The 12449-nt window shown below is 43.7% G+C and overlaps 1 protein-coding gene across 2 annotated transcripts in view; it reads left to right on the top strand.

The window, feature by feature from the left end:
• Positions 1 to 12449, top strand: part of LOC135260000 (zeta-sarcoglycan-like) — a 231998-nt gene that overhangs the window by 82559 nt on the left and 136990 nt on the right. Inside the window, exon 1 of one of the 2 annotated variants that reach the window (XM_064345027.1) lies at positions 3182 to 4106. The exons of the other annotated variant lie outside the window; for it this stretch is intronic. Coding sequence (XP_064201097.1) covers positions 4068 to 4106 — 39 coding nt within the window. The 5' untranslated portion in view covers positions 3182 to 4067. Of the gene's footprint in view, positions 1 to 3181; positions 4107 to 12449 lie in introns of those variants that run through there. 2 annotated transcript variants of the gene reach the window in all.

The raw sequence follows: 12449 nt of genomic DNA, 5'->3' as shown, positions 1-12449 counted from the left end.
AACTATGGCTGTTCATTGTTTTTCCACAGTCGTGGGGAGATGAAGGGGCCCATAAATCCCTTTTTTTCGAGTCCTCCTCGCGGGTGTGCGGACCGGAGTGGAGTTTGGGACACTTCCAGGTCACCCCTGACATTGGAGCTTTCTCCCCTCGCACAACCCTCATCCAGCGAAACCCTTCAGCTGAGCTTCCAATTCACCCACTTTACAGGAAACAGGATGCCCCCCACATCGACCCATTAGGTACTACATTTTAATCATCAACATTGACATTGAGAAAGTCAAAACCTGCATTGCTGCCTGAAAAAAAATTGTTTTTTTTGGTGTTTATTTTCCCCCTAACACATGCTTGTATATTTTTATGAGAACTAGCCCATAGGCCTGGGTCCAGTCAGTATTTTATTTTTTTTATTTTTAGATTTATTTGTATGAATGACTGCTTGCATCAGTTTTCTTGTTACCTAACAGTTTGGCAAGTTCACCGAACACAAAAATTAAAATGCCAAGTTATTTTAAAGTCATCTGAGGACAAATGTTGATTGAATTTTAGCCGTAGTATTGTTGCTGTTGTATAAGTTGTATAAGTTCTATAGAAATACACTGTGAATGTTATAATTTAAAAAAGAAAATCTATAAGCTTAACTAATGGAAGGAAGGAAGTAATAAAAAACCATGTCCAGAAATATGGAAATTACATTAGCAACACTGAAGGTACTTATGTAAATTTGTTCTTCATATTAAACACCATGAAGGTTTCACCTCTTCAGACTGTTCAGAATAATATATGAAAGAAATTGCAAAGCTCACTTGAATATTCTTTTTCTTATGTAGACTAATTAAATATACAGTATATAAGAGATGGCTAAGAGCAAAAATTATAGCAAGGTTCATATGTCAGATTCCTCATTGAGTTTAATTTTTTAAAAATCATGAATCTTTATCTTTTAAGTCCATAGACTCACGTTGTCCAGAAACCTCAGAAAATACTTTAATACTCTGAAAATAGTTGAATCCAATCAAAGTAGGGAAAAGCTGAGTTTTAGTTTCATCAGTAGCTACAATGTCTGCTATTAGATTTCAACTCATGTTCTCATGCAAGCAGGCTAAACCACTAAATGAACCTCTTCCTAATATGTCTGAGATAAAAGGTGCTACATTTAAAAAGAGGTAGTATTTCGCACACTGGGCACCTGTAATTTCCTTCAGGGAACAAATTCATACGCACATTAGACTTGGTTGGTGGCAGACCTGAACTTCATAAAGTAATAATTTGATTTGGTTGGCATTTTTAAGATGAGCCTTCTTTAAAAAATGGGTTTCAGAGCAGGGGAAAACTCAGGGGCTCAAATGCATTAGGCTGATATTCATATTATATTATATTAATATTATATTCATAGGTTTGGTCCCAAAGAAGACCTGAGAACCAAATTGTGAGCCTTTTAATTGGCTTTTCTTCTCTTTTTGCCATACCTCCTGGTACCTCTGGTGCTTCCGCACTGTGACCTTGTATCTATACAGTGCACCTGTAGCAGCTGGTCATGGAATGTGTCATGAAAACTCAACTAACCTGCAATCAAAGGCAAACCTGGGACTAAGGATAAAAAAGAAAACAAAGTCAACAGCAAAAATATTATGGAAGTAGATCGTTATGGTAGATATTGGTACTCCGTATATTGTATATACTCTTAATGGTGACGTGTAGGTCTTTGCCCATTATTAATTTTGTATTACCAAAATATTACATTACATTACATTACAGGCATTTAGCAGACGCTCTTATCCAGAGCGACTTACACAACTTTTTACATAGCACTTTACATTGTATCCATTTATACAGCTGGATATATACTGAAGCAATGCAGGTTAAGTACCTTGCTCAAGGGTACAACGGCAGTGTCCTTACCCGGGAATCGAACCTGCGACCTTTCGGTTACAAGCGCAGTTCCTTACCCACTGTGCCACACTCCGTCCTCCTTCTTTAATATTACACCTATTAAAGAAATATAACAGTATTGTGACTTCAGATATATGTAACAACAACAACAACAACAACAATAATAATGTTTTAATGTAGTTAATATTGCTTACTACTTAAAAAGCAGTAGCCAAAATTGTGTCTTACCATATAATATCCTTTCAGGTATATTTATTTGCAAATGCAATGACTTTGAGAGCACAAAGACATCAGTCACCCCTCAAACCACCTCTCCAAACACACAATTGACACACGCAGATAATGAAGCTACTGAACATGCAATTTAACAGCTTTTGCATCATGCCCAAGTGTTCCGCTGAACACACCAATGCTAAATTCCTCATTCAATTGTCAGTAATTGCAGTATTACAGCAACGTTTTGATAGTATTGTGCATGCACAGGGTTACCAGCTCACCGGTCCCCTCGTTGTAGGGTGCTCACTGGCTCGTCTCTCTGCGATAGGACTGACGTCACAGTGGTTGGCACATGATAGCCGTGGTCTGCCGTGCAGATGAAACAGCTTCAGAATGTGATTAATTTTGCCCCGGCACAGTGTGAAACCGCTCCACGGAAGGCCTGCGTTCGTTCTTTCAAATTACTTCCAGGATATGTGACACTTAAACGGTGTCTTAATTTTGCCCTATAGGAAGCAGGATTCACTGACAGATCTGGCTGTCGAGTTGAATTGGCCATTGACATGAAAGGACCCATTCAAATTTGGAATATTTACATTCCAGAAAAAAAAAAACGTATGGTTTGTATATCTTTACCGTGCTGTCTACTTTTGTTGCTGTATCTGTTGCACACATCCCGCAAATATAAGTGACTTGAATTCGTTTCATATAATTGAAGTCCTATGTTGATTTGTCCCTTGGAAATTATGATTGTTTCCATGTAATTTAATAAAGTCAGTTAAGATATAATATTATTAGCCACCATTTTCAGTTTAAAGGGCACGTTCACACCAATTAAACATTACGAAATCTCGTGACAAAACGTGTTATGAACGGCCTATAGCCTTCACATCAGTTCGTTGGTCAAAACCTTTAAAACGTTTGACAAATGGTCCAGATCCAACATGACAGACCATGTTGCATTCTGTACATGACGTGCTGCTGATATGTGCAACCAGAATCAAGGCAGAGTGAGAGAGATACAAAAAAAATAATTGACAAACGCACTTGGTAGCGGAGTGCAGACACATTGGTTATCAACCTGCGTTCCTCGGCGCTCAACAGTAGACGTCTATTCCTGCTTGCGGGCGGTCACCAAAGCGTGTCCCTTTTTTTTCGCTCTAGGACCCAGAGGAATAATTGGCAAGAAAGGACAGTTTGCTATTTGAATGATGAAAAAAAATCCCCTTGGTTATGTGAGGAGAACCGAAGAGAAAGCAGTCACCTGCTGGTGGAGGACAGTAAAACAAGATAACAGGAAATCTCAGCACTGCCAGAGAATTCACCTTCTTTTCCCGTCAACTCTCTCTCAACGTGTTTTCCTAGGAGAAGCTATTTTCTCTGACTTTACTCATTGAGGAGCCGAACTCAGATGTACAGTAATTCCCGTAGCGTTATGGCATAGTGTTATATGCACTGCCGGCGTCTTGTTTTGCGAGAGAACGCTTTGATTTCTGGCTTCGGACTTAAGCAGATCAGAATCTTTTGATATATAAATGAGCGAGATTCTCCGGGGCTGTTATTGCGGTCGCTGCAAATTGAACACATTTCTTAAATTTGCCGCATGAAGCTGTTCAAGGAACTGGTTTTCTGAGGATGCAGCAATTTGCTAACCGCTAGCTTTTTTTCTGGGGATCCGATACTCTCACACGTTAGGGATTCCCGTTTATGCTTTTATTTTTTTATTTGGTTGGCGAGTCGGCTGTTTGAGATAAAGATACTCTACATTCCAGCTGCCAAGAAGTTCAACTGAATTGGCATTATTATTGTTTTATTTTTTATCCAGAAGAGGTGTGATCTGTGGGAATGAGACTGTGGAAGGCTGCCGGTGGTAGGGGGATTGGGTTGAGTTTAGGTCGGGAACTACAAGTCTAGATTCCGAAACTTTGCTTTGATATATTTTATTATCCACGTCCCCGTTATGGATCGGTCAACTTCCTTGGACATTGAAGCTCTGAAGGTAAGTAATGGCTGAACCAGCATTAAAATAATGTGAGATGCTACACGAAAATGACTGTCCACTTGTCTCCGCGATTCTGAAGAGGTTGCATGCGGATTGTTCTATCTTAACATGCAATGGAATATTTCAACAGAGGGTTGGCAGTCAATTGCATTGGGTTACAAGTTGATAGACTGAACATTAGGTAAAGTCCTAAGTTCCCATGTCCATACTGAAACGCTATATTGTTTGTACAGACTGTCATTCAAGTTGGACGCTGGCTATAGCCTACATGTGGGCTATCTGTAAATAGAACGAAATTAGTTTAGTTTATGTTAAGACTGTGTTTTTAATTTACAGTAAACACAACCAAAGAGGGTTTGTTCGTGAAGCAATTGCGCGTTTAGTCTAGTTATTTATCTAGTTACGTCCCTGCGGTAGTAGCTACAATAAACAAAGGTTAACTTATTATAAGGTTTTTTTTTTTTTTTTTTTACATGGAGGTCAATTAAAATAATAATAATAATAAAGCCTTTCAAAATTTCTCAATCTTTGGAGCGTGTTTGTCGGGAGTGATTAGTCCCAATCCTGATGCTACAAGTTTAAATACTGTTAATGAGAATCCGGCGTTTGATTTATCTATTCTGTGCACGGAGCTCTTATGAAACCGATCTGTGGCGATGGAGAGCGTTCGTTCCAAGGTTTCACAGATCTGACGGTCGTTTGATGGGTCAAAATTGTGGTGTTTTACTTTCAATATCAACACAAATCCATCGCTAACTAGCAAGAAAAACGTGTTTTATAAGTAGCCATTCGGTTTTCTGATATTTTTGTCAGTGCGCAAGTGCATGGTAACTGGCCAGATGTCAGAATTGCTTCGATTTACTTAAAACGGATTAGGCTATTCCCATATCGATATTTTGTATAAATCGTCAAATTTAACTTTTTTTTCCACTTCCTGAAGTTGTTACGAAGGTAAAACAATTGATGTGAGCGTGGAGCTGCCAAAACGCACAGCAGTCTACCTCCTTTGAATAGCTAAACTGAAATGTAAGACCAGTCCGAAGCTCGACACAGCTTCCCTAGTCTAGAATGTGTTGAGTAGAAGTTGTTCTCAGGATGCCCCTCAGTAATCTTTGTTTTCAGTTTAACAGGTGTTTACTTAAAATGACCTTCTACTTCGGATGTCATCCATTCAATTGGCACGTGCACAGATTCATGAGTTAAGGCCGTTGCCGAAATCAAACAGGCAAATACATAATCTTCACTCATTACATTCGCCTTCATTGTTGTGTCCGTGCATCCAAAACGGATACGGATTTAGCACCGATCATTGTATTATAACGGCAGTGAGAAGTCTTCTGGATATCATGAGGTCCGCTTTAAACTATCTGAGGGAATATTGCTGAGGAAAATAAATGTATCGGTATACATGTGGTAAGGAACATGTGAAAGTGTTGATATTCTGACTGCTTTAAAAAAATATGGCATGACAGTTACAGTTTAGTGTGTGGTTTCACGCATGCACGCACGTGCCTGCGCACACGCACGCACGCACACACACACACCACAAACAGTGAATTGAAAATCTATCACAAAGCATTTGTACTAGACGACTAGATCAGGAGTTCTTCCCAAACTGGTGTCTGGGGACCCCTGTGGGCCAATGAAGAAGCCCCTGGATGTTTGTCAGTAGAATGGACAAAATAAATGGGTTCCACTTTTAGTAATTTAATTGTGAATATCTCCATATTTTATTTGCGGCATATTTATACACTTAAAACTGTCTTTCCACTGTAATTTATGATTTGAACCAAAAGCAGTGCCTTACAAGAATACTATACTCTATTTTTGCATACATGTCTGCAATAGCTACAGAATGAGATCCCATTTTAGACAAGCTTTCATGCACTACTGTGTTAAGCACACAGCGCTGTTCAGCTGTACCTCTGTCTCTCTCCAATAAACCAGACAAAGTCTTCCTTTAAAATAAAATGTTCCTGGTTGGTTAATGTAAAAAGAGAGCATTGCCAGTGAGCAAGCACATTGGTGACGTGCAAATCTGACTGTATCGCACAAAATGATGGATGAGGATTTCCTCTCCTCTCTTCTGCGATGATGAAGAGCGGAGTTTTTGTTCAGCATAGCACAGCGACTAATCTCCAGCAGTTCATCAAAGTCAGAAGTGTACATAGAACGGTGTGACATGCGCTCATTATATGGATCAAATGGGTTTTTGTATCAGGGCTGATATCCACTTGAAGTTGGCACGGCTGACGTTTGTTATTACAGACCTACCGGTGTTCGCCAGTTCTGCAGCTGCAGTATTCAGGCATACTGTACAGGGAATAAAGAGCGGAGGGTTCCCAGAATTGGACTGCTCATTTATTTTTAGTTAATTGCCGCAGTTACTTAAGACCACTTGTACAACTGCAGTGATATTCACACACTTTTAAGCAGTGCTGTTTCAGAAATCCTTGGAAGTTAAGTCAGGGATTGCCTTGCAAGGTCACACAGTGGTCATTTGATGCCCGTTTGTGCCTTACAGGGAATGGCCAGGGGGTAAGTAAGTAAGTAGGTAAGTAGTAAGCAAGTAAGTAAGTAATGACCAGGTAAGGCGAGGCATGTACGATTCTCCCACTGTATCTGTATCAGTATGTGTTCAATATTCATGTATAATGCAGCTATTTAAGTTAGAGTAACACAGAGAGGACAACAGCTTTGTGCCAGCATGACAGATCCTGAATATTTCAGTGAGCTGTGACTGACCAGGTAGTGCACATTGATTGATATGCATAGGCCTAATAGGGAATGGTGCGCTCTAAAGCAGAGGAATTCCCTGTTCAACACTACGTTGTACAATGAGCCAAGACCCCCCCCCCCCCCACACCCACCCCCACCCCCACCCGCGCTCTGCTGCGTCGATTTTTGTGTGGTTCGACTTCCTGGCTTTCGCCTCTGTTGTGATACTAAATCTGCGCGTGTGACCGCCGTTATCTCCGTCACCACTTGTGCTGAGTGATCTGGCTTATAATACCCCTCACGAGTGTTTATGACCCTGTCGTTGATGTTTTATGTTGCCGTTTTTTTTATCAGTACAATTGATCATTTCCCTAAAATAAACACGGATGCCTTTTATTGCCAAAGTGACCAATATCCCGGCACAGTAATAATGAATTTCTTTCGTTGGCAGTAAATTTTGGTTTGCTAATATACCCCTGTGTGAAACGGTTGCTGAACAAGCCCAATGGAGGAAGCCAGTCTGAGCAGCCAACATGCTGCAGCTTATGCACACAGATATTGAATATCAATTAGTTTCCCTTTGGGAAATGTCCCGGTGAAATAGAAAATTATTGCACAGGCCGAGGCTTCAGCTCGCGTATCGCTTACGTCTTGGGTTACCAGACGCAGGCCGACCGTAATTTCATTATGAATTACCGACAGTATTTCGGGGGAAACCCGAGCGCTCGGCGTGGTCTTTACACACACGTCGTGCCCTGCGTGGTCTGCCCGGAGGCGCCCGTGCTACCTTGGAGACTGTTTCGCATAACCCCCGTTTTTATTGATTTTTCTTTTTTTTGAAACAGGTAATGAGAGAAAAAAAACATGTAGATAATTGGAATTGATTGCAATGTTTCACCTGTAATTTGAAATTTGAAAGGCCCTGCTTCAGCTGGCCTGTGTGGTGCCCCCCCCCCCACCTCTCCATTCATTTTACACGTAATTAACTCAACCGGCCTCTAGGGACCCCCGGATTGCAATGGCGCTTATGCTTCGACAATAAAATGATTTATATGTATTTGTCACAGGTACTGTCACGGCGAACAAATTTTTCCCGCGGATCGCCCGGAGCGCGCGTTTGAAATAACGGGCCAGTCGTGATATAGTCTGCGTGCACGGGGGGGGGGGGCGTGCGGCAGGGAAGGCTCGGAAAAAGGTTAACTGCGGGGAGGATTCGGAAACCGATCCTGACGCTCCGAGATTGGCGGGAGAGGTGCGGACTGCCGGGTGATGATACGCTTTGAAGCGGAACGGAAGTGACTGAAGTTTACAGATCAATAACAGCTCCCCGCTGGCTCAGCCTCCAGGTGTCCTTTCAGCCGACGCGGCGCACAAAGGGTTAATGACAAATGGCTCGGCCCTCCCGCGGTGATGACATGATCGGGATAAACACAGACCACAGACCATAATAAACAGGCGCGCGGGGGGGGGGGGGGTCATCGCCGTGGAACCGTTGCAGTTGCTGCGTCGATGTGGTGATGTTCCGTTCTGATTCGGCATTCTCCGGCATTGTCGCTGGGAGGGGGAATTCAAGCATGGATCTGCGGATTTTTAATGTCAGTGGCTTAATCACGGATGATTCACACGTGGGCCTTAAAGACCCTCTCAGAAACGTGCCGTCTTACCACGAGTGCTGCCCTGTGCAGCGGATTTCAAAATAAGAGGTCATCAGACAATTGTAGTCCTGGAGGGCTGGCTTATTTAAGTTCTTCTGTCACTTTGATTTTGATAACAGTAATAAAAAAATGAATGAAAATAGGCCTGAATGTGTGTGCAGTTCATGTACAGCATCTTGTAGAAGTAGTTAATGGGTGTGTTGAAGGAGTAGTGGCTCTATAATCTACAGACGGCTTTGGTTTCATCACTCAAAACAAGAAGATGGCGGCGCGGTTGTTTATGCTACTGGTGCTATCGGTGCAGTCCGCTGGACTTCAGTGGCAAGGAGGCGCTTCTCCTTCTGCAGCCAGCGCTGGAGGGGAATGGATTGTTCTTATGCATTTTTTAAAGAGTCCATTGACCACATAAACATTGAACTATGTGCTTTGGCCCTGCCACAGTGTGCCGTCATGTTGGGAGAAAAAAACCATCCATCCCAAAGTTTATCATGATTTTCCTCTCTTGTGAGAATGCAGGAGCACTCTAAAGGGACGAATAATAAGCTAACCGAGGACTGAGTTTGTGCTCACATCAGTCGTCATTTGTTGGCAATTTTTTAAAGATCAACAAATGTTTTTCTTCATGTGACTAAAGAAGTGGGTGTGAGCTAGCCTTGGGGGGGGGGGGGGGGGGATGCAGTATTTAACATTTGTTAACATTGCCTGAATAAGCGTTGCCCTCCTCCTGTCAGTGTTCAACAGCTGCTTCTCCAAAATGGAAACTCTCTATCCCCATCATGGAAAACTTATCTTTTTTCCTTCCATTGCATTTCTCCCTGCAGCTAAATTTTATGCACAATATGTTACACTGTTGTCACAGTGCTGTAGTGAACCGGGGAAAGCTGCCATTGGAGGGGGTGAGAGATGGAGAGATGCATCTTGATAATATTGTTAGCTATCTTTGATGAAAAACGTTACTGAGAGTAATTGTTCAATGAACAGTCAGGGGAAAAGGCATGAATAATAAATGACTCCCAAGCCATTATTAAGAACTACAGATGGAGGAATTTGTATCTGTAGTTTTTTTTTCCTTAGCAATGAAAAAATTAACACACAAAAAAAACTGTATTTAGGATTTTTTCTCTGAAATCTTGGCAGTAAGTTGCTACCCTACATTTTATTATTAGATTTTTTTAAATTTTTATTTCAAATATATATTTATTTTGAGGTCAGTCAGGGCCCCTTGCAATTTTCTTCAAAATCAATGTCATAAATCAAAAGGAAAAAATAGTATGGGACAAATAATATATATATATATATATATATATATATATATATATATATAATAAATATGTGCATATTGTCAGAGGCATGAAAGCATATGGCAAAGCCATTGCTAGACTTTTGGGGGGCCTTGGTAAAAGGCAATTTGGGGGGGCTCCAAAACACTAGTTTTGGAGCCCCCCCAAAATTCTTCTGCTGTCAAAGTGAGGTGGGCAGGCGGGGCCCCTGGGCGAGAAGGCGGGGCCCTGGGTGAGAAGGCGGGGCCCTGGGCGAGAAGGCGGGGCCCTGGGCGAGAAGGCGGGGCCCTGGGCGAGAAGGCGGGGCCCTGGGCGAGAAGGAGGGGCCCTGGGCGAGAAGGCGGGGCCTTGGGCGAGAAGGCGGGGCCCTGGGCGAGAAGGAGGGGCCCTGGGTGAGACGGAGGGGCCCTGGGCGAGAAGGCGGGGCCCTGGGTGTGAAGGCGTGGCCCTGGGCAAGAAGGCGGGGCCCTGGATGAGAGGGAGGGGCCCTGGGCGAGAAGGCGGGGCCCTGGGTGAGAAGGCGGGGCCCTGGGCGAGAAGGCGGGGCCCTGGGTGAGAAGGCGGGGCCTTGGGCGAGAAGCCGGGGCCCTGGGCGCAGTGCCTGATCTGCCTAGAGGGAGGGACGACTCTGGTTGAGGGGGTCAGTGTTGAGTCTGCCCCCCAAAGAAAGTCATAAATATGTCCTTCAATGAAGAGAGGCTGAAAATGAGAACAGTATATGAAGAATAGTGAAGCATAGCACCATGTTTATTGCTGGTGCAGTATGCACATCTTTGGAATGTCATAATCTTGCATCATTGGGGAACAGAATAAAAACAGAGCAGGTACGTGAATTATATGATGTAATCTGTTCTCCCACTTCAGCTTTGGGCTGGAAACCTTGAAAGGTGAGTACAGGAAGGGCTCGGTCTCCAAACTGTGTTCTGGGCGGGACGGCAGGCGGGCTGCTGCCGGATTACCCTGTGGCTCAGCGACAGCTGCTGCTGCTGCTGCTGGGGGAGGGGGGGTAGCGCACAGGCACCAGGGGAACACCTGAGAGGCAGTCCAAACCGCTCAGCTCACAGGTGGAGGGGAAACGCAGAAGACAGGTAAAGGTGTAGGGATGGAACCAAGCAGCATAAAGGGTACGGGGAAAGGACAAGGTCGTTATATCTTGCCATAACTGTGAACAAGGACCACCCTCTGTGATCTTCTGAGATTTAAATAAGTAAAGGTGAATATCTGATGAGAGTGTGCCACAGCTGAGCTGTCCGAAGGGGGGGAGGGAGAAAAACAACAGGAAGTAGATGAGTATCATAAGTGACAGAAAAGGAAATTAAGGCAAAACCTCAGCCCCCGTTTACGGTCGGTTCTGTGCTTCAAAAATAATTCTCGGGGAATACAAATGTTTTATGTTTTTCAGGCGCGGGTATCGAGCACAAAACGTCTGTGTAAATGTCACGGCGCGCCATGAGGTTATAGGGTCTTTGTCAGTTGCTGTTTTGGGAATTTGTTTTGGTAGTTATAGGGTGGCCTTAATCAGAAGTAGCCGCCGAGATTGTTTTCCAGCTGCGCCTGCTGTGTTTGGGCCGTGTTTCACCGCGGCGCGTAGCACTCCCCTCCCGCCTCGCCATAGCGTGCGAGAGAGGGCGCGCGGCCCGGGGAATGATCTATCCATCTAAGCGCAGAAGGCTGCCTCGTTAAGCCGCGTATTTCATTCGGTATTAATTTAGATGAGGCTGATAATGCTCGCCGCTCATGTAAATATGTCATCTGGCCGCTCTTCCGGGACCGCTCGCTCCGTCGCGGGGGTGAAATTACGGGCGTGCGAGCGGCTGCCACTGTATCCCCTGATAAGATTTCCATTGTGCTCCTCCGGCAGTCATAAAGCAAGGAAGGGGCCTTGCCAAGGTGCTGTCCGGCCCCCCCCCCCCCCAGAGCCCACACTTTTTCCCGGCTTTGATCAATTACCGTGTGATGTCATAACCTGGGCCGGCCCAGATGAGTGCATGCATTAGACGGAAGGGGATGGAATTTAGAAGGCTGTGTATTCGGAATCGGATGCCAACGTTCTCTCCCTGTACTTTGCAGGTCTTGAGGCTTGGGACTTGGTAGTGGTACTTTTTTTTGATTGTAACTTTGTCTCTCTCAAATAAGGATATCTTATTAGTCCTCTAACTACTGACGGTTATTCTAACTGTACCTATCTGTAGCTCTTTCTGCATTCTCTTACTTTCAGCTTTCATAAGCTGCTTTGGCTAATAGCATCTGCCAAGTGACTAAACTATAAATTTCAATTTTAAGCCTTAAAAATCGTTGTTTCCCATTGAAGAGATGCAAGCTAAATACTAACGAGGCCGGTGCTGATGTGTCTCAGGCTTGAGGTGGTCTTCATAAATCTGTTTGGAGCTCTTTCTTACACTGGCACTCATTGCGTAGATGAATTCTAACGCTATGGTATTTTAGTACTCTCTGATCGGATTGCATTACCTACGCTGCGAAATGTTATTGGCCGTTATTATCCTTCATTGGTCCCTCCACTTAATGCCTTTGAGCACGACTTTGAAGTTTGTCTCACCGCTTTCTTCCTCTATCTGATATTGTGCTATTTTTGGATCATGCTGATTTGTCATACTACTTATCCTGTGGGGCTGAAGATGTTTCGTAGAATTCATTAGCCTTTGACCTTGGCTTTCAAATCAGCAATG

The sequence above is a fragment of the Anguilla rostrata genome, chromosome 7 (assembly GCF_018555375.3).
Source record: "Anguilla rostrata isolate EN2019 chromosome 7, ASM1855537v3, whole genome shotgun sequence".
Classification (NCBI taxonomy): domain Eukaryota; kingdom Metazoa; phylum Chordata; class Actinopteri; order Anguilliformes; family Anguillidae; genus Anguilla; species Anguilla rostrata.
The sequence above is the reverse complement of the archived record's forward strand: the minus strand, read 5'-3'. Positions and strand labels throughout refer to the sequence as shown.